This window comes from Canis lupus, chromosome 13 (genome assembly GCF_011100685.1).
Source record: "Canis lupus familiaris isolate Mischka breed German Shepherd chromosome 13, alternate assembly UU_Cfam_GSD_1.0, whole genome shotgun sequence".
NCBI lineage: Eukaryota > Metazoa > Chordata > Mammalia > Carnivora > Canidae > Canis > Canis lupus.
In genome coordinates this window covers 8,950,746-8,972,013 of record NC_049234.1, presented here as the reverse complement: position 1 = coordinate 8,972,013, position 21,268 = coordinate 8,950,746, and the positions used below count along the sequence as shown (strand labels likewise).

Below are 21,268 nucleotides of genomic sequence, written 5' to 3'. Positions count from 1 at the left end.
CTCTGAGGGTGGAGAGAGGAAGATTATGACTGAGAAATAGTTGAGTGGAAAGTGAACTTTTGTTTAAAGCAGCAAGGTCCCAATTTCTTGAGTCCTGCAGGCAGAGGACCACAAGTTATTCCATTTTCCTGGAGAAGAAACGAAGTCAAGAAATAACACTTCCGAGGGTAAGCAAAAGCTATCGGAAATGCCCCTTTCACTCCCTACACTGAGGGCTCGCTTTGATTTCAGCCGTGCTAACAGATCTTCCCATAAAACAAAGCCGAGACGTCAACTAAAAAGTGGCAGAGGTGTGGTGTCTTTCGGGCTGCGGCTCAAGTTCAAACTCCGCCCGTCTGAAGCAGCGATCCCCGGCGGGGAGCCCGGGAAGGATGGTCTAGGAGAGGCCACCAGTCAGATCCTCCCGCGGGAAGGTCAGGGCCGGGGTTGCAACCGGTTCCCCGAGCGCCCGAAATAGACGCGGGGGGGGGGGGCGGGGGGTGAAGTCAGCCGGGCTCCCCCGCCCAGCGCAGACCCGGGGCGCCCCCGGCTCCGCCACTCTCGGGTTCGGCCGCGCACTCCAGGAAAGCCCGGAGGGGACTTGCTGGGGTTGGGCTCGCTGGAAGCTGTCAGCGCTCTTTAGGACCTCAGGGAAACCCGAGAGTTTCTGGCTTTAGGACCCAGGAACTCCGAGGCAGCCCGACTCAGATGCCTTGGACCACAGCACCACCTACTTATAGAAGCATCCCGAGCCTCCGCCGCGCTGCATCTCCGTCGGAAAGTGCGCTCGCCACATCCCTGCGGCTTCGCGGGACCGCTCCGTCTCGCACAGCTTGGACAGGGGGAGATCCTCGCTGCGGGTGGCTGCGGAGTGGGAGCCGGGAGGCCGCACAGTGGCATAGGGACCTCGAGAGTGAGTGCGGTCGCGCGGGTCGCCCGAGGACCGCACTCCCCGGCGGGGACGCAGCATCCCCGAGGCTGCCGACGCGCCCGCCCGCCGCTCCTGCTCGGGCCCCGCCGGCCCCGGGCGCCGGGGGCGCGCTGCCTACCCGCGGGGGCTGCGGGCGCTCCCGGGGCCGCTCGGCAAACTTTTCCCCGGCCCACGTGCTAGCGGGGCGACCTGCTGCCCCGGCCCGGGATGGAGCGCCGCGCCTAGGCACGCCGCACCGCCCGAGCCGTAAGTGCCACGGTAGGCGACCCGCGCCCGGCCACCGCGGCCGCGGCGCTCGGCTACCCGCCGTGGGACCTTGGACCTCGGGGGGCTCCTTGAACCCTGCGCCCTTGACGCCTTTGGAGCGCTTTCCTTTCCCTGGACCGGCCGCGCAACGCGCCTGCTTCCCCGGGTGGGAGCCGGTAGCTGCGCAGAGGTTGCCAATTCATTGATTGTAAAGCACCTTCCCCTCCTCGTCGCCGGCAGCTGTGCGCTCGGGTTAGACCGCCCCGCGGCTCGTGCCCGCCGGTGGGTTCGCGCCCCTCCCTCCCCTTCTTAAGTTGGGACGCGCGTAGAGGCAGCTGCCTCCCCGGGGCTCCCTCCACGCTGTTTCTCCTCCTCGTCTCCCAGGTTCACGGGGTGAGCGATGCTGACCGCGCCGAACTGACCACCGCGGCCCCCCGGGCTAGTGGCCCCTCGCCCTCTGCGTCGTCCCTGGCCGCGCGGTGGGCGCCGGCTCCTCGGATGAGCTCTCCAGTTCCCCGGCTTTGAGAGGCGCCTCTCCCCCGCCCGGCCGCCCAGATGCAGTTTCGCCTCTTCTCCTTTGCCCTCATCATCCTGAACTGTATGGATTACAGCCACTGCCAAGGCAACCGATGGAGACGCAGCAAGCGAGGTGAGTCCTCCTCCGCGCGAGGTGCGTGGGGCCGCGCCGGGGCTCCCGAGGCCCCGCAGGGCGCACGGTGCCCTCCTGCCCGCTCCCGCGCGCCGCCGCTCTGCACCCCTGGGCCCTGAGCTCGGCAGAACACGGTCTTTTCTGGGCTCGGAAGGCGCTGCGAGCCGGCGCGAGACGTGCGGGGAGCCGGGGGAGCCCCGCGGGCGCTCCGGGCCGAGTGGTGCGGGCCGTACCCCCCCCCCCCCCGTTCGCTGCCGCGCTTCTACTCCTGAACCCCTGTCTCTCGCTCCCATTTCTTATCCGGCATCCGTTTCTAGTTCTTCTAGTTCTTCTTTGTCTTTCCAGTCCTCTTAACCGTCTTCCCTGTAGCGCATCTCTACCTTTCCCACTCACGTGCGCCCCGGATCGCTTTGAACACGGCCTAGCACTGTGGGTGTGGGTGTGGGTGTGGGGGGGGGGACTGGGGGAGAGCGAGTGAGAGCTGGGGAGGGGTACCAAGTCAAGGTGGAGGACCTGCATTTATAGGGAAGGGGCAAAAGTAATGTCTCTGGAACCTAAGACTGCGTGGGATGACTTATTGAACTTTTTTGCACTGATCAGCAACTTGTACGCAGGTTTTCTGGGGAGCGCTGGCGTGCAGAGTGATGTTTCGGGGACCGGCCTGACTTTGCTCTCTCCATACGCTTTCTGTTCCCAGTGAAGTTCACTTCTGGCTTTTTAACCGCTCCCTCAATCTCCATCACTTGTGTGCGCTGCGGGGAAGGCAAGTGGAAGCCTCCAGAAAGATTTCAGAGAAGGAGCTTTCAGGCAGATTTACTGTGCGCCTATTTCTGAGTCCTGCTGTGGCTGCAGCTAATCCAGCTGCATTTTAGGGGAAGGAAGGGTCTTCTGGGGAATTTAAACCCAGCTCCAACACACGCAGTCCGCGCATCGCCGCGCAGGGAAGGTGCCCAGCAGCCCCTGGGAACTGTCTTCCTCTAGCAATTTGGACTTGCGCACGGTTAGAATTTGTCTTGAAGTGAACAGATTCTGACTTTTTTTTCCTTTCTTTCCTCTGGGATATAAAAGTTTCACTCGACCTATGATATGTTTAGAACTCGTCTTACGGAATCCCGGCCCGGCACCCGGATTTCGGGGATCGCTCTTCTCTCCCTAACTTTTCATAGCTTTTTAGGACCTCGTTAAGCTGTTGTCACCTACCCGCGGGGCTGGCGATTGGCGGCGGAGCTCGGGGTACCCGGTGGTGTGCGACTTCAGTAACCTCTGCTCTCCCATCGACGCTACAGAGGTTTAAAAAGTCTACCCCCTTTCTCTTTTTTTCTCATGTCTGACATTTGGGAAGTGCGTATTTTCAGAAATCGTTTCGCATAAAAATGCTAGGGAGGAATTTCTTCCCAGAGGCCGTGAAAGTTAAATATCGATCGGAGTCTTGAAAACGTCCTTCTCCATCTCCTCCTCCAGGCCTCCTCCCCACCTGCTCCTTTCTCCACTTGGTAATTTCTTTTGAGGTATTACACTCAGATCTGGCAATTTTTGGTTACACAGTGGTCAAAAGTGTTTGGAGAAGATTTATCTCCTCTTGACAGCACAAGGTGCTTCTTGGTTGGGGGAAAAAAAAACGGAGATGCTTAGAGTTTGTGCAAAGATAGAAATTCCTACGACGCTTTGCCAGGTGGTTGTTTATGAGAGGACCGAGCCATTTCGTGAGGTCTTCCTGCTCCCCGCTGCCGGTCCCCTCGGGCCGGGCGTGGCGGAATCTAACCTAAGCGTTTGGGTAGAACTTGACCCCGCGGTGCCGCTTGATGGGGGGCGCTGCAGCACTCCTGCGGCCAGAAGCGGTACTGCACGCTCTTCCCGGCAGGGCCATCTCTCAGGTTGGCCCTGGGCCGCCTTAGGTATCGGACACAAAACCTATTCATTTCAAAGCTGCTTTGGCAAAATCTCCTAGCAATTACCCTCCATATCCTCAAGTGCTGACACTGAGAAACCCAATTCTAAAGTGTGCAATAGTCCCTTTTGCCAAACCAACCTTTCGGATTTCGATTTAATAGAATTCCACCACTTTCAACTATGTGTAAATTGGTAAGGTTGTGTTTGAAAACAACCACCACCAAATTCTAATCAAAGTTTGCATTTTCCCCCTTTTCTTAACAGACGTCCCTTCCCAAGTTCCAAGTTTCTGGCTAAAATAACTACGGTTTTTAAAAGTGACCACACTATCTGTGCCAACAAAGGATATACTGTGTTTTTAATTAAAAGTGGAACTACTTGAAGGCCTGGCTAGACAGCGTAGGGTGATAGTAGCTTTTCTGCTTTGCAAGGAAGCTTAAGGATTGCATTGTGCTAGTATTGAAATGAATAGAGATCTAACTCAGGTTGTGTGAATTGTCCCTCTTCACAAACTTAAGCTGGTTTTAATTGATCTCATGTCCACTGATTGATTCTACACCAATTGTTGCGCATACCAAACAATTGCCTTTCCCAAAGGAGATTGATTTAAATTAGTTCCTTGGTGAATGCTTGACCACTAGCCAAATCATGTCAGCAGTGACAGTTGACATGCTAGAGCCTATTGTGGTACCAACATTTCCCCTTTTCCTTTTGTTTTGGATAGTGGCAGTTAAATATTACTTTCTAGGGAGAAAAGTGATTAGTACCTTAAAAAAAAAAAAAAGTGTTGTGGCTTAGAAGATCAGTTATTTTCTTGGCTTTGTGCTACTGTGGAGGCAGCAGTGATACCCGGATTGGTTAGGCTGATGCCTGCAAGCTGATTTTTTTTTTTTTTCCCTTCTATATTCCATCTGCAAATAATCAAACCTTCACTGTGGAGCATTCTCAGAACTCCTTTGGCTTTATGTTTAGTCTGCTCTATGATCTCAGATGCTCTATAATATCATTTTCTTAATGAAATAAAATTCTTGGCAGAGATTAGATAATTTAGTCAGTTAAAATCAATTGCATCCAGTTTGGAATAGAGAGCAAATGTATCCTTTAACTGTATGTTGTATTTCAAAATATAACCAGAAGGTTGAGAGAACATCAGCCTTCCCTACTTTTGGCCACACCTAGTATTGGGGAGATCATCATAAACAACTCTGTCTACACTCTTTCTTCCCCTTTATTAGAAAACAAAATCCTAAAATAAAAATATATTTGATAACCATTAATAGGGCCTATGCCTCATTAATTTTTCTTAGGCACAAACACTAAGGAAAATCCTGTAGAGAAAAGGCACATGCCAACTTTTTGAAAAACTGTTTGACAACTCACATTTTGTCTAAACAGTGACAGTTGGAACTCGGTGGCCCTCTCATCCACCCTCTCATTCAAAAGCATGGTCATTATTAGCTACTGTTAACCCTGGCTGCCTGTACCTGTCTTGGAACCACTTAGGATTTATTTGTATGGTAAACTAGGTAGACTTGTTTCATTTTTTTGGAATGGTTGTAAGACACATTTCAGGCTGAAGGACTGAGAGGCGGAGACCAATCCTAACTTTATCATGTTTTGTGGGATTTCTTGAGTTTAGTATGAAGGGACTAACTTTTCTATCTCCTTCATTCTGTTTATATGCCCAATTACATTTTAACTGTGATCTATGAAAACATCTATGATAACACTGCTTAAAAAAATAGTAAGGCCCAGATATGTAATTGGTGTTTCTAGTGGTTGGATGGGAGGGGGCATAATATGACAAATGTTTCCTGCCTTGTCTTTTCCATAGCAAAGCCTCAGCTTCTCCTTCCATAACCTCTCATTTTCCCTAAGATTAGATTTGGCTTCTTCTGTGAAACTGAAGTGTTGATCACAAACAGTGTGGTATGTTTCTGGTAACTGAGGTTGGTGAAAAACCTAAATATTTTCTCTTTAATGCTATAGGGCTAAATAAAAATTTAATGGAGAGATTTGGAGATATGTGCCTTTACAAGTACTGTTAATGATCGCTTATTTCTCATTGGTCTTCTTTCGGAAATACAGATGACACATGGAATATATTTACCTACACTTACGTGAGAAAGCTTTAAAATACATCTTGTGTGTTACCTTTTTTTTAAAGTTCGAGTATTTCAGAAAATCTCCTGTGATGTTTAACTTTGCATATAAATATTCTCTTCCGTTAATGGGCTGTTTTGTTCTTCTAGTAGAACTCTGAGTTTTTCTGTCTAGTATTTTACCAGTGCACAGAGGTTGAAAAACTGCTGCGTCTCAACCAACCTTTTATTCTACTGAAATTTGGAAGTGATTCAGAATAGGTGATGTTCCCCCAGGCCTCCATTTAATTCTGGCTTTATCTGCTTATAAATCCAGCTTGGGTAGCATCCAATTTTGCAGAAATCACAAGTTGGAAATGACATTTCTAATTCCCTAATGCAAAACCACCTCTTGATTTATTAAGACTAACTGGCCAGTTTATGGATTACCCAGGATACTTTTTACTTCATTCCTTCCAACTGACTGTCTTTTAAGCTCCCCCCCCCCCTTTCGCCCCCGAGGAATAAGCAGTCTTACCCCTCCTAAGTGCAGGAAATAAATGACCGACAATCATTTGATATAACGCCTGATAACTACTTTGCTAAAAGGGGGTGATAAACCCTGGGATGAAAATAGTTTTGAATTTCCTTTTTTCTCCCCCAATTTTCCCCCATTTTTCTCATCTGCAGCAATCAAGGATTGATTGTAGGTATAGTGTTGCATGTCCATATTCCTACACTTTCATAATTTAAAATATGGAATTATATTTAATTCCATAAATATGGAATCTTATTTGGAATATGGAATTTATATGGAATAAATATGGAAGGTTCTAGTTAATGCTGAAGAGCACACATAATGCATATAATTCGGCATACCTTCAGGAAGGGATATATACGTGTACAGGTGTATGTGTATTCGTGCGTTTGGGGAGAAAGGGGTTGGAGATAGTAGGACTATGGGGATTAGATCCTTGGAACTAAAAAGGATTTTCAGTCCTCTTTCCTATTCTCTTGTCTTAGCTTAGATGACAGGACCAGGAACGGATGGGAGAGGGAGAATAATTAAGGAGAGTATGCTTTTATTCCTCCCAAGGGCTGCCCCCACCTGTTCTTCTCTTCTCTAGGACCTTTCCATGCCAGTCACCTTTTTTTTTTTTTTTAAAGATTTTTGTTTGTGAGAGAGACAGAGAGGCAGAGACACAGGCAGAGGGAGAAGCAGGCTCTGTGCAGGGAGCCCGATGTGGGACTCGATCCCAGGTCTCCAGGATCACGCCCTGGGCTGAAGGCAGCACTAAACCGCTGAGCCACCCGGGCTGCCCCAGTCACCCTCTTTTAAAGGATGCTGCTCCCCGTGAATCCTAAAATTCTTAATTTTCTTCTTCCTCCCATTGCTTTCCAATCTCTTCCCTTTTCCTTCACTTGTACCTTTACCTTCTATTGATAGATAATCCTGTTCCATTCACCCTTTAATCAGTTACAACTGGGCTTTTGCATCTGCCACTTTATTGAAAAGATTTTCCTAAGTGTTCTCCTTCTATTCACCTCATTGCGAGGCTACCAACCTCGCTGCAGTCCTCCCTGACTCCTTCCTCTGGAGATCTCCCTCCTTTGCAAAGAAAAATCTCTTCCTTTGACTAGTGACCTCATACTTTTTCTGCCTCCCCTATTCTGCTCATTTCTCTTATTTGGTCCTCTCATTCAGAGTAGGTATAGACCAGTGTTTCTTTTCCTCTGTTCTTTCCTTTGGGGGCTTCTTCCTTGTATCTTCAACTGTTACTTCCATGTAGAGTCCCTCAACACCAGCTCCAACTTAAAAGCTTTTTTTTTTTTTTTTTTTTCTTTTCAGCTTAAGGTTCTATTACCTTCTGACTTCCCAGCTACTGCCCTATGGAGAGATAGGCCAAGCACCCTCATATACCGATACTCCGTTCCATGCATGTGTGAACTTGAAACTGCTATTGTCTTCTCTGCTGTTTTTCTGTTTATGAGGTTTGTAGGAGTCCAGCTGGGAAGCTTCCCTGTCGTCTTTGTCCTCCTTATTGCCTCTTTCATTGGCTCGATATGTCTTGGCACATCTACCTTGGAAATGTTTATCTCCCCCTCATTCTTTCCATCCCAGAAGGTACTTCCTAGCTCAGACCCTCACGGACTCCTCCTCTCCCAGCATCTATTTCTTCTTCACTCCATCCCTTGAGGCTGCCCTGTTGAATGCTTTTCTACCACGGATCTGATCATAGGACTTCTGTTCATAAATCCCAACTCCCCCGGGGTCTCCATACTGACTGCAGACTAAGTGCCAGCCTCTTTGGCGCTGCATTCAATGCTTTCCCCACCACCTAGTGGCAGCTCATTTCCAATTTTCCACCACCCTGGAAGGGCTACGCGCGTAAGCTTTACAGGATTACTTCACTTCCAGGCACACCATGTGTTTTGAGTCTTTCAAGTTGTTGAGCCATCTGATGGTGTTCAGCTGAAGTCACCCCCTCTAGGAAGCCACCCCCACTCCCTGGAATTTTCTGCCTTTTTTTTTTTTTTTCCTGAAGCCAGAATCAATTATTCCCTCATAACTTTCTCAGCCTTCTGTGCAACTCTTAAAGCATGCTCTCATTTTCCCTTTTATTCTGGTTATTTTGCCAAATGCCCTATCCTTATCATATTTCAAACTCTGAGGCAGAGCTTCGGCAGTTCATCTTTATATCCCCAAAGCAGGCCTAACAGAGTGCTTCTCTACAAGTTGTGGCTAAACAAAAAGGCCTTGATGATGAGATTTTGTTTGCCCTTAAAATAATTTTGGTGATTTAAGTTTCAAAAAACAAAAGTTCTAAGTTCTTTATGCATAGTCGACATTTGTATGGATTATTAGATAGTAGGTATAATTTCATTATTTGCTATTCTTTAAAGTTTAAAGACCAAAAACATTGAGCTATAAATCCTCCCCCAGTCTAGCCTTCATTCTGAAGTCTTTTCTGATAATCTTCAGAATTTCGTAGAGCACACTAGTGTTTGTTGGTGTATCTGTATACTAGTTTATTTGAATGATAGAGCACCCCACCTGGCAGAGAGAGCTTGGGGCAGGGAAGGGGAAATTCTGGGGTGGGGTTAATCTATATCTTAAAAGCACTTCTAGAGAAAGGGTCAACCAGGGATTTTTTCATCCCCAAACACTTGGCCCATGTGAATAATCATTTAGGGGGAATAAAAGTTGTATTTCTCTTCCTAAAAGGCAATTATATTAATAACCCATATTGTGCAGGAAAAGCCTTCAATCTGCATTCTTGTGTTCGTGATGTTAGTGTCCCATAACTGTGCAGACATATTTGTGAGAAATGTGGGTGTGTGTGAGAGGAACAAGTCTGTAGGTATCAATAGATGACCTAGTTTTTTCCCTTTTTTTTGTATAGTGCCTTTTGGGAGGGCATTGACCTTTCATTATTTGGAGAAGGTGCAACCAGTTTGTAGGCATTGGAAGGTGAAATGTTATATTAAGAACAAATGGTTAGGGGCGCCTAGGTAGCTCAGTCAGTTAAGTGTCTGCCTTTGGCTTGGGTCTTGATCCCAGGGGCCTGGGATAGAAGCCTATGTCAGACTCCCTGCTCAGTGAGGAGTCTGCTTCTCCTTCCCCCTCTGTTGCTTCCGCACTTATGCTCCCCTCACCATTGAATAGATAAAAATCTTAAGCACGAAAAAACAAAAAAACAATAACTAAGTTAAATGAAAAATAGCTAGAACCAGTAGAATGCAATCCTCCTGAACTCCCTGCCTCTCCTGCATGCATTATGTGTCCAACATAACTGTTCATTCAAAAAAATCCCCTTTTGAAACCATTCCAAAGTTCTTTGAACCACGGACTTCTACTGAGCCTCAGAACTTCAACTCCTAATTGTGCTAATAAATTAACTGATAACTGAAGGCTGAATAGGTGGGGGTACCTGAAGTGTAGGACTGAAAGTGTGATCTGGTTATGAAAATTTTTTTGCATACTTGTATTGCTAAATTTTTTGACCATTGTTTTAAGATGATTTTTGTATATGAATTTTAGGAATACCAGTAGCCAAAACAAATGTGTGTCTGTAGGTGTGTGGTTATGCAGATGTGTGTGTCACCCTGTGTGTAGAGGGGTGTGTGTGTGTAATTTTATGTATACTCCTGTAGATGTTATACCATCATAACTAGAATAACCAAGATTAGAGAAAAGCTATTAAATATTCTTTTTCTGTTAAAATGTAGAGAAACTAATTATAAGTAGTTTGCTTTCTTACCTAGTTGCTTGGGGAAAACCCTTAAAATTCATTTAAGATCTTTGAGTTCTCATCACTTGAAGGCTATCAAGGGCACTTAGAGTTTAGTTAGCACATTTCTTTTGAGCAGGGTTTCTTAATTTGGGGTCCAGAGAGGGAACCAAGGTTTTTGTGAGCCCCCCTGAAACTAAAGCAAAACCTTTTTTTTTTTTTTTTTTTTTTTTTTTTTAGGGTATAGAGAGAGGATCTAAAGCTCTCACTGAAGTCTCAAAATGGCCATAGTTCATCTGTTTCCTTCAATAGGTTAAGGAGCATCGGTTAAAGTAATAAGAGGTAGACCTTCTTAACTAGCCTGATGCCAAATGGCTGCTCCAAATTGATAAACACATTTGTTTTTTAAAATCTTATTTTCCAGGTAGTAGGTTTCCAGCTATTTGCCATGTACATATTACACAGTATGAGGGAACATCAGAAGCACTATCTCAAGATTTATCTCTGTAAATAATTACTTGGCTAATGATCCATTACTCAAAGACAATGGATGTTTAATTCTCTCCGCTCCTCTAAAAAGTTTGTAGAAGCACCAAATATACAGAATAAGGGGGTTTTGTTAAAACCCTCTTCTCATATGGTCTAATTTTACCTCATTAATAAAACAGAATATAGGGTTTTTAGAAATTGCTGTTGTGATTTCTCAGCTGATGACATATGCTAGCATTGACAGGACTCCTATATATTGCTCAACAGGCTCACAGATTGGTCAGAACCAGCCTGAACACTCTTCAGGTCAAGGGGGCTTCTGCTAGGTGTTTGCTGCTGGGTCAGCGTATCTTATAATTTTTCTACTAGGATGGCCTTCATGTCTCCCCTATCGCTGGATACAACTTGCCAATTTGGCAATTAGAACTCACAGACCGATAGAGGGCACACTTTACATTCTTTTCCTGCTGCTTTGTTCTCTGATGTTCTGTTGGATGTGTGCTTACTTTGCTTTGTCCCGTTGGTTCAGGTGAGAAAACGCCTGTGCTTTCTCTAGTAAGATTAATGTTGTGATCATCTTGATATCCACACAGAAAGGGAGAAAAAAGGAACAAATAAAGAGCTTTCGGCCTTACTGGGGGCATTTCTGATTTGGGTCCCTAATCCTTTTGACAAAGCCTCACCAAAAGGCAAACTTAACCAACCTCGAAGTTTTAAGATCTGTGAGATAAAGATCCTGTCAACTTAGAGGTGGATTCCAGCTTCTAAGTCACTTTGGAAAACATTAGCTTTATAAAGAAGGTTTTCCATAAAGTGCATACCTGAACCAGCTGGTAAAATTTGGAGTTGGCCAAAACAACTGCAAATTAATACTTGCCAATTAATTGTTTGCCACATTCTTTAATCTTTACGGAGAATGTCCATTTCTTTTAATCTCTCACATTTTTACCTGTTGAGAATAATGAAAGTGTCCTATATTTTGAAAATTCAAAAAAATTTTTTAAGGTTCTTTCCTCCTCATGTAATGAAGTCTGATGGAGGATTTAAAAAGTCTCTGGCTCCTTATTGTTCACCTTACCTGCTGTGTTTTAATGCCGCTGCCTTATAGATAAAAGCTGGCTTTTAATGGTGAGGGATTTGCATAATTAGGACCTTGCATATTTAACACCCCCCCCCCCCCACTAATTTTCAGTTGAGTTGAATCATGGTGGAATTAATATCCCTATGACCAGGTGTGAATCCTCTACCCATCCCGCCTCCCCCACCATAGTCTTTTGGGGTAACTATGACCCTACCATAGTCTTTTGGGGTAACTATGGTATTTTGTTTTTCACTACCATCATTGATGCTTGAAGACTGCACTGAATGGAAAACCTCTTGGCAGCCAGTGGATTGAGAAGAATTGCCCTTGGGGCTCCAAGTTTACCATCACTAGTTAAAAATTAAGATAATCCTGGTCTTTGACTTGTCATGCTCTCTGGGTTGTTCTTAGAGGTAGAAGAATACTTTGTTAAAATTAATTCTAATTTTTGATGCTTGAGTCTTGATGTTTTAGAGGTTTTTTGTTTTTGGAAGTGTTCTGTGTGCTTAAGGATCAGGTTTAAAGGGGAATTTTGGGGAACTCTTGAGTGTTCTCTGCAAATCGAAGATAAAAGGAAGTGGCAGAGAGCAGCTGTAGATTGGGTGAACAGAATGAGCAAACAAGCTTAAAATTTTTTTAAGGATCTAGAATATGTTTATGTTTTGCAAGAAGTTAAGGCCGTTCTATCCATAGTGTTCCTTCTACCAGTGAAAGATCGGTTGTGTCACTGTCCTTCCATCAGGTTTGTATAATAGAGGAACTTGGTTGAAGTTAGGAAACTAAGTAATTTAAAAACCTAAATGTTGTTTGATAATGGACAGCTGTGGTTCCCAGGAGCATGATTAGTGGGTTGAGGTTGGTTTGTTGTGGAGTTAGGGAAGCCATTGACCACAACTTATGCTGGTCCATAAATCCTGCAGTGGCTAATGTGATTCTTGACTGAATGATTTTTTTTTTTTTGTCCTGCCTTTAAATAATACTATTCTGTAAAGTGACCTAGGGCTTGGAAATTGTCCCTTGAAAACTGTCCAAAATTATGAATTTGGTGCAATGTAACTGTTCCCTTGAGCAGAAATAAAGTAGTCCTTTGCAACTGCTATTTGAAAGTGATTTTTGATTTGAAAGTGACTCAATACTAACTGTTGTAAAGGCTTTAGAAAGCTTCAAGTAGTCCTCTTTTTGTTGAGTTTTGAGAGTTTTTTAAGGAGATGGGAGAGCCCTAGAGAGGGGAAGATAGAGCAGGGACAAGATCACTCCCTTCTCAAGACTTGTGGCCTGTCATGTGGAAAAAAGGATGTGATTTATCCTAACTTTTGGAATTAGGGACAAAATGGAGGCTCCTAGGAAGTTACCAGCTGTATTTAGGACACTATCCATTAATGGAGGAGACCCTTTTTGGGTATTCAACCTCTGGAAATTGCCTTTTTCCCACAACAGGGTGTTTTAAAATTTTTATAACCAAGGGTATTAAAAGTGTTATAAAGCCAGTGACTATACTGAGTGTAGAGGGACCTCTAAAGACCAAACTGTAAGAGCCACGATGAGCACATCTGTAATGCATCTGGCTTCTACTAGGTACTTAAATAGAAATTCTTGTTGACAACTATTGACTCAAGTTATAAGACTTTTATCTTTCTAAGAAGAATACTAAAAATTACTTAATTAGATTCTGTATCTCATGCCTCTGAGTCATAATTTTAAATGTTTGTAATAAACATTATAGATACTGAAGTTTAATCTGAATTCCTAAAAAAGGAAAGAAGACCTATTTCTCAATTTTTACGTGACCATGATGTCAATTTCTAGAATGCTTAATTAGAATAGAGCCAGATTTCAATGCAACTGTAGCCAGGTTGGGTTATGCCATACAAATATTTTGCTTTCTTGAATAGGTTTACTAGAAGATACGTGTTTGACAAAAACTTGTTAATAATAGGTTGTACTTAGGAAAGCAAAATAGGCTTTAAATCCTTTTGGGAAAGATAGGGAAATGCAGGTATATGATCAAATGTTACTGAATTATATTTGAAAGAGTGGTAAGTAATGGATTGTCTACTTTGAGGGACACCTGGTAAAGGATTCTTTCCTTGTTTGGAACAATATATTCTTCCCCTTCCCTCCCTTGCCTCCCCACCCCTCCTCTTCTTCAGATTTTGAGAGTGGGAGAGACAGATAGTGATAGAGCATGAGCAGGGAGCCTGCGGTAGGGCTTGATCCTAGGACCATGGGATCATGACCTGAGCCAAAGGCAGCCACTTAACTGACTGAGCCACCCAGGCATTTGGAACAGTATTTTCCTAATGATTAAGTTGAAGACAGCTGGTATTGCCAACCATACTTTTGCATGACATGAAGTTGGACAGGACATTTAAATGTTAGTTGATGGGTTAAAGAATGCTGATGGCTGGGCATGACACAGTGAATTTATGAATGAAATTTTAACAGAAAACAAATGTAGAGTTTTTCTCTTAAGATCAAAGAAGCAACTATGGAGGACTAGGATATTGGAGACAAGGGGTTATCATTGATTTTTGACTTATCCTCAGGTTTTGATGTGATACGGTTGCAAAAAATAATTGGCTACATTAAGAGGAATATTTACCTAGATTGAAGAATGAGGCAGAGGAGGGTCTCCAGTCCACACCAGTGTTCTGTCCTAGAGGTCCTTTTTAATTTTTTTTTAAATTTTTATTTATTTATGATAGTCACAGAGAGAGAGAGAGAGGCAGAGACACAGGCAGAGGGAGAAGCAGGCTCCATGCACCGGGAGCCCGATGTGGGATTCGATCCCGGGTCTCCAGGATCGCGCCCTGGGCCAAAGGCAGGCGCCAAACCGCTGCGCCACCCAGGGATCCCCTAGATGTCCTTTTTAGAAGTGCATCAGCAGCACATAGTATAATACTGTATTGATTTCCTAGGGCTGCTGTAACTAAAAGAGTACCACAAACTAGGTGGCTTGAAAGACCAAAAATTAACTTCCTCACATTTCTGTGAGAAGCTAGGAGCCCAACATTAAGGGGTCAGCAGGTCCATGCACCATCTGAGACTGCAGAGGGGGGGCCCTTGAGACTTCTGGAAGCCCCAGATGTTTTTTAGCTGGTGGCTGCATAACTCCAATCTCTGCTTCATTTTTGCATGGCTGTCTCACTTCTGTGTTGGTCTCTGTTCCTTCTTACAAAAATGCCAGTTATATTGGATTGAGCCCACTCTAAAGACCTCATGTTAATTTGATTACGGTTGCAAAGGCACTATTTCTAAATAATTCTACATTCTTAGGTATTGGCGATTAGGACTTCATCTCTTTTGGGGGAACACATTTAATCCATAAACCTGTGCCAGGCCTTTAGGTTCTTTATGTCCTGATTTTCACAACACCCTGTGGAATAAGTATTAATTATACCTTAATTAGTATTAATGGCAATAGAAGTAGAATGATTGTGTGCGGCTGTCCCGCCTCTAATAGACTATGTACTGCATGTGCAGGATGATGTTAGCAGTATCCCTGGACTTGTGGACTTCTCCTTCCCTGGGGGAGAAGATGCTTTAGACATGGTTTATAGGGTTTGGACTAGGAAACCTCAAATTCTTTCTCACTTCTGGAGTTCTATGAAACTTCATGAATCCAAAGAATCACCTGAGTGGCGTTTATTTCTTTTTCAAATAACTATGAATCAAAGTGGCTTATTGTTCAGCTGAAGTTGAAAAATCCGTTTTACTGATTTCCTAGTGAAGTTGACTGAACTCCAAGGGCTGTAAGCACCCGTCATAGAACATTACTACAATCTTCATATTGTCCTACAGTACATTGCATTTGCTGTCAGAGGTGTTTTAAATTAGTTCCCTTTCACTTTTTGAGTGGCATCTAATATTGTTGTATTCATAGTCCTTTGCTATATATAAAGGGCTAGTAGCACATTATTTTAAATGTTCTCACATTTTACTTTTTTTTAAATTTATTTATTTGGGGGAGGGGTGGGTAAGAGAGAGACAGACAGACAGACTTGATCCTAGAGCCGGGGGATCATGACCTGAGCCAAAGGCAAACACTTAACCAACTGAGCCACTCAGTTGCCCTGTTCTCCTATTTTAAATGTGAAAATTTTCAAACATACACAAAGGCAGAGAGGGTACATAAAACCTGTCCATACACCTGTCATTCAAACACTGAGATTTTGCCACACTTCATTTATTCTTTAGGGGTTTTTTAAACTTGTTTATAAAGCAAATCTCTATTATTATTTTTACCTTAAATATTTCTGAATGCATGTCTTACAAATATGGATATTTTCTTACTGAACCACAATGTCGTTAACATTGGTTAATTGGCTATTCCTTGGTAACCTCTCTTAATCAGTATGCAGTGAAACTTCAGCTGCCTCAGATGTCTTTGTATAGCTGGTATGTATGGATCAGCATTCGCATAAAACCCACTCATTGTACTTGGTTGGTAGGTTCCTTGAGTTCCTTTGATTCTAGAGCTTCCTTCCCATGCCATTGACTTAATGGAGTTGGGGTGGGGGGAATCAGATCTATTTTCTGCAGAATAACCTAACATTCTGGATTTTTCTACTTGCTCTCTTATGTGGGGTTGGGGGGGTGTCCTTTGACTTATTCCTTTATCTTTCACATTTTTGTAAACTAGAAGCTCACCTTGATTTAATTAGATTCAGATTCCACTCTTTCGGCTAGAACACTTCACAGGTGGTGCATGTGAATCCTACTACACCCCATCGGGAAGCTCTTGACATCCGTTGTGCCATTCTTGGTGATGCTAAGATGAATCCCTGGGTTCATGTGGTAACAGCCTGATCCCTCCACTTAAAGGTTCCCATTAACCTTTCACCTAATGGTTCCTTCCATTGTTTTTTTTAATCATCACTTTTATTAGGTGTTACAAATTAGTTTTTTCCCCTAATTTTATCATTCCTTTGACATCTATTAGCTAAATTTCTATTAAAAGAACTGTTCTTTTTCAACCATAGATACTTTGTTACTATGAAACACAGTTCTTACAGGAAAAGCAGGCAATAGGTCTAATTCTTCCCCTTTAATTGCAAATGTTCAGAGGAAGGAGTTGGTGCATGTTTGGCTCACCCCGGGGTTAACTTCACTATGAACAAGTAAAATGTCTTGTGTCAGGCCATTGCCTGCTGTCAGATGGAGGAGGAGAAATCTTCCAGTAGTGTCTGCCTACTGAAACATGAGTGGTCAAATGACCTCAAAACAATCCTCTTGGCTACTGCTAACAGGAATGAAATGCAAACCTTCTGAAAAGCTGAACTCTATTAGACATCTTCTGATAATGTTTTCTGTTAACAGCTTTCAGAGAAGCTCCTGAATGAACATACGGTAGCTTCAGCCTCGTGTAATCTGAGGCTCATTGGGTAGAAAAACAGTACTTTGTGCTACTTAAACACTCTAAAGGCTTAGAAAGGGAGGAAGGAAAATATTTGAGGAGATCAACTGGATGTTGTAGGATACTAGGACGTCACATGAGAAGGCTAAAAGTTGCCCCAAAGCTTGACCTGAATGGCAGCTAGCTACTTAGAACATGTGCTCCAAAGCCATCGGTGGTAGCCTGTTGGCAGTTGTGCAGTCCTGACTTTGCAGGTGTATCGAGAATGGGTCTAGAGCTTCTGTCTTCTGTGGGTTAAGTTGTTAAAAAAAAAAAAAAATTACTTCCTACTTAGGAGTTGCAGCTGGCTCTAATTACGGACTCTTTCCTATAGCCATTTAAACTTTGCTTGTTGCTACCAATCCAGTTAGTGTAGCTTTTATATTACTCAGTGATACCTAGAATATGTACAGTTAACAGTCTAGTGAAGTTGAAAATTTAATTCACAAAGGCCTATGAAAGAGATGGTATTAAATAGTCTGCTAGAAATTTTGAACGTAAGCAGCTTTAATACAAGGCTCACCAGAACAAACCTGTGGGGAGAACTAAACACTGTAGGTGTGTGCCTTTCTCACAGGTGAAGTCCCTTTGTGGTGCTGTGAGGAGCACAGAAAGTTTTGAGTCAAAGAAATTAGTTATATTGCAAGCCAAGAAAACAACCAGAATGCACCGAGCTTCTTTTACTAATAAAAGGTGGAGAATGATCTTATTTTTTTTCTTTAACCCCTTCAACTTGTATGTTTTTAAGGGAACAAATGAGCAGTATCCACTAATTAGGGCTAGTAGTTCATGTCTTTCAGACCTCATTTTTCTTTTATTGGGTTTTGAAAGTTATTTTGGTAACAAACCTCCCTCTTGTTGAGACATTCCGGTGTTTTGTCCTGGAAGCAAATGGTAAAGACTTGACACTTTATTTGTAGAAGCAGTTTACAAAACAACCAACTGTGGAGGATTTCTTTCTAATAGAGTATACCTGACATACAATATCCTACTAGTTTCCGGTGTAGGAAGAGATTAACTATTAACTATTTTTATAATCACAAAATGATCCCCACAATAAGTGCAGGATTTTTTATGATATATTATAACCATTACATTTGAGTGATTTGTGTGCCAACCGTAGTTCTTCATGCTACATTTTATCTTACTATAACCTTGAAGGTAGGATTTATTTTGCTAGCCATTTTATGGAGGAAGAATCTGAGGCATAGAGGGTAAATATTTTGCATAAGTTTACACAGCTAATAAATGTTAGAGCTAAAATTTCAGTCTAGGCATTTGGATTCCACCATGCTCTTAACCATCAAGATGGAAAGGTTAAGGCTTTTGATTTTACTGCTACTTGTTCTCCAGAGTGTTGCACTGATGCTAATTTGGTAGGTGGGTTGGGATGCTTATTGCCTTGAGCTTTTGGTTCTTCATATAAGAATCAAAAGTTTTAAATACATTTGTGTTTATATATAATGTATATAAAATTATAATTTAAAACCTCCTGTTGGAGGGACACGTGAGTGGCTCTTCATTTCAGCTCCGGTCATGATCTTAGGGTCATGGGATCGAGCCGTGCATCAGGCTCCATGATCGGTGGGAGGGTGCTTGAGATTATCTCTCCCCTTTCCCTCTTTTCTTTTTCTGTAAAATCTTTCTCTAAAGAAGCCTCTCCTTGTTGGACTCCTCTTGAATCCAAAGAAGCCTCTTCTTTTCCCCGAGAAACTCACTATTTAAATAGGGATATTCTTTTCCGGGCTCCACAAAACATTAATATCCACTTAGTAGCTTAAACTTCTATTTCTCATTTCTGAGCAATACTTGCTTGCATTCTATATGCCCTCTTCCAGTATGTTTTTGAGTCCCTTTTCCAAGTCTATTGCTGTTTTGTAGACCATTTGTTGCCTTCCTGAAACATGTTTGTAGGCTTCCAGTTGGTTTTTCCCGTGGGTGCTCAGAGGGATTACTTATTAAAAAAAAAAAAAAAAGTCAAAGCCTTTGCTTCTGCTACTTAAATACTTCAGAGATTTTTTGCTGCAAGAACACCCAAACTCCTTGCTGAGACTAAGGTTCTGTGTGACCTGGTTTCTGCTTATCTCTGACTCTCCTTTTGGTATCTCAGTCCTATTGGGCTCTTTCTGTTTCTCAAATGCTCTGAAGAATATTCTTAGGACCTTTGCATTTGTTACTTATTCTGTCTAGAAAGATCTTCCCCCTCTTTTTCCTAACCAGCTCCTTTTCCGGTCATTGTACCTAAAGAAGCACGTTGTGTTCTTGCTTCATTTTCTTCAGTTAAATTATTGGGGCCAAGATAGGAAGAGGCAAGAGGGGAGCCTGTGGGGAGCCTTCTGTCAGGAAGGAGTCCTCCCCAGGATGGACTGGGGCAGCAGCTGGCCCAGGTTTCATGATCTATTAGAGGATCCACGTATACAGACTCAGGACACAGTGGAGGCCTAGAAAGCATAAAATCTGCCATCTCTATTCCTACTTAGATTCTCGGGTCGGTGTTAAGGTGTATGTGCTCTGGCTGGAATGGCTGTTGGCAGCTCTGCCCGAAGTGAACCTGATGAGCAATTCCTCACTAGCTCTGCCACAAACTGTGTCAGACGAGGGGAGGCAGAGGAGAGGCCCCCAAGTACCCCCCCACCATGGGGAGAATGAGACACACACCCACAGGGAGAGTGAGAGAGACCCACACAACCCCAACCCCCTGCCATGGGGAGAGCAACACACACAGACACTCCCCCTCCCGGCCCCACCGCCCCAGCTCACAAGGGGAGAGTGAGATACATGGAGCAAGAGACAGAGACACAGATCTACAGGGAGACATGGAGAGAGACAGAGAGACACACAGAGAGGGATGCACACAGGGATCACACAGACCTAGGGAAGGAGACACGGACACGGGGGAGGAGGGGAGACACACATGCATGGACAGAGAGACCTACAAGGACACACAGACAGGGAGAGACACAAAACACACATGTGCAGGGAGAGGGAGAGACACAGACACGCGCACACACAGAGGGAGATACACAGACATGGAAGACAGAGCAAGCAGGCCAGGAGGACTCCTCACTGTCGAGAGAGAGAGAGAGAGAGAGAGAGAGAGAGAGAGAGAGAGAGAGAGAGAAGGAAGGTACACGTAGAGAAGGATAGAGATGGAGAAGGAGAGAGAAGAGAGAGAGAGAAGGACAACGGGACAGAGAAGAGAAGACAAAACGAGGAGAGAAGACACACGGACACAGAGAGAGAGAAGGACACACGGACACGGAGAGAGAGAGAGAAGGACACACGGACACGGAGAGAGAGAGAAGGACACACGGACACGGAGAGAGAGAGAAGGACACACGGACACGGAGAGAGAGAGAAAGGACACACGGACACGGAGAGAGAAGGACACACACACACACAGAGAAGGACACACACACACGGACACGGAGAGAGAAGGACACACACACACACAGAGAAGGACACACACACAGAGAAGGACACACACACACAGAGAAGGACACACACACACAGGGAAGGACACACACACACACACACAGGGAAGGACACACACACACACACGAAGGACACACACACACACACACACACCGGAAGGACACACACACACACACACACACACACGGAAGGACACACACACACACAGAGGGACACACACACACAGAGGGACACACACAGAGAAGGACGCGCACACGGAGAGATAAGGACACAGAGAAAGACACACACACACGGAGAGAGAAAGACAGACACAGGCCCGGAGAGAGGAGGACAGACACACACGCCTGGAGAGAGAGGGACACAGAGAGAGAGAAGGACCCAGACAGAGAGAGAGAGAGAGAGAGAGAGAGAAGGGACCCGAGAGAGAGAGAGAGAGAGAGAAGAGGACCGCCGAGAGAGAGAGAGAGAGAGAGAGGGACCGAGAGAGAGAGAGAGAGAGAGAGAGAGAGAGACCGAGGAGAGAGAGAGAAGAGAGAAGAGAGAGAGAGAGAAGAGACCCGAGAGAGAAGAGAGAGAGAGAGACCGCAGGAGAGAGAGAGAGAGAGATGGACGAGAGAAGAGAAGAGAGAGAGAAGACCGAGAGAGAGAGACGAGAGAGAGAGAGAGAGAGAACGTAGAGAATCAAGAGAGATGAAGAGACGACATTAGTTAGAATAGTATATATAAAGATAATAAATTCCTAATATATATTTATATATAATTATATTACTATAGAATAATATTCCCTATATAATAATATATATTAACCTATATATATATATATTATATTACTATATATATATATATATATATATAGATAT

The 21,268-nt window shown here is 44.1% G+C and overlaps 1 protein-coding gene across 2 annotated transcripts in view; it reads left to right on the top strand.

Annotated features, from left to right (window-relative positions):
* Positions 1 to 551: 551 nt before the first annotated feature.
* RSPO2 (R-spondin 2) overlaps positions 552 to 21,268 on the top strand; it is a 148,455-nt gene continuing 127,738 nt past the window's right edge. The window contains exons 1-2 of one of the 2 annotated variants that reach the window (XM_038555332.1): positions 552 to 892; positions 1,541 to 1,805. In XM_038555332.1, coding sequence (XP_038411260.1) covers positions 1,712 to 1,805 — 94 coding nt within the window. In that variant the 5' untranslated portion in view covers positions 552 to 892; positions 1,541 to 1,711. Of the gene's footprint in view, positions 893 to 1,234; positions 1,806 to 21,268 lie in introns of those variants that run through there. The other variant, XM_038555333.1, reaches the window with a different exon arrangement.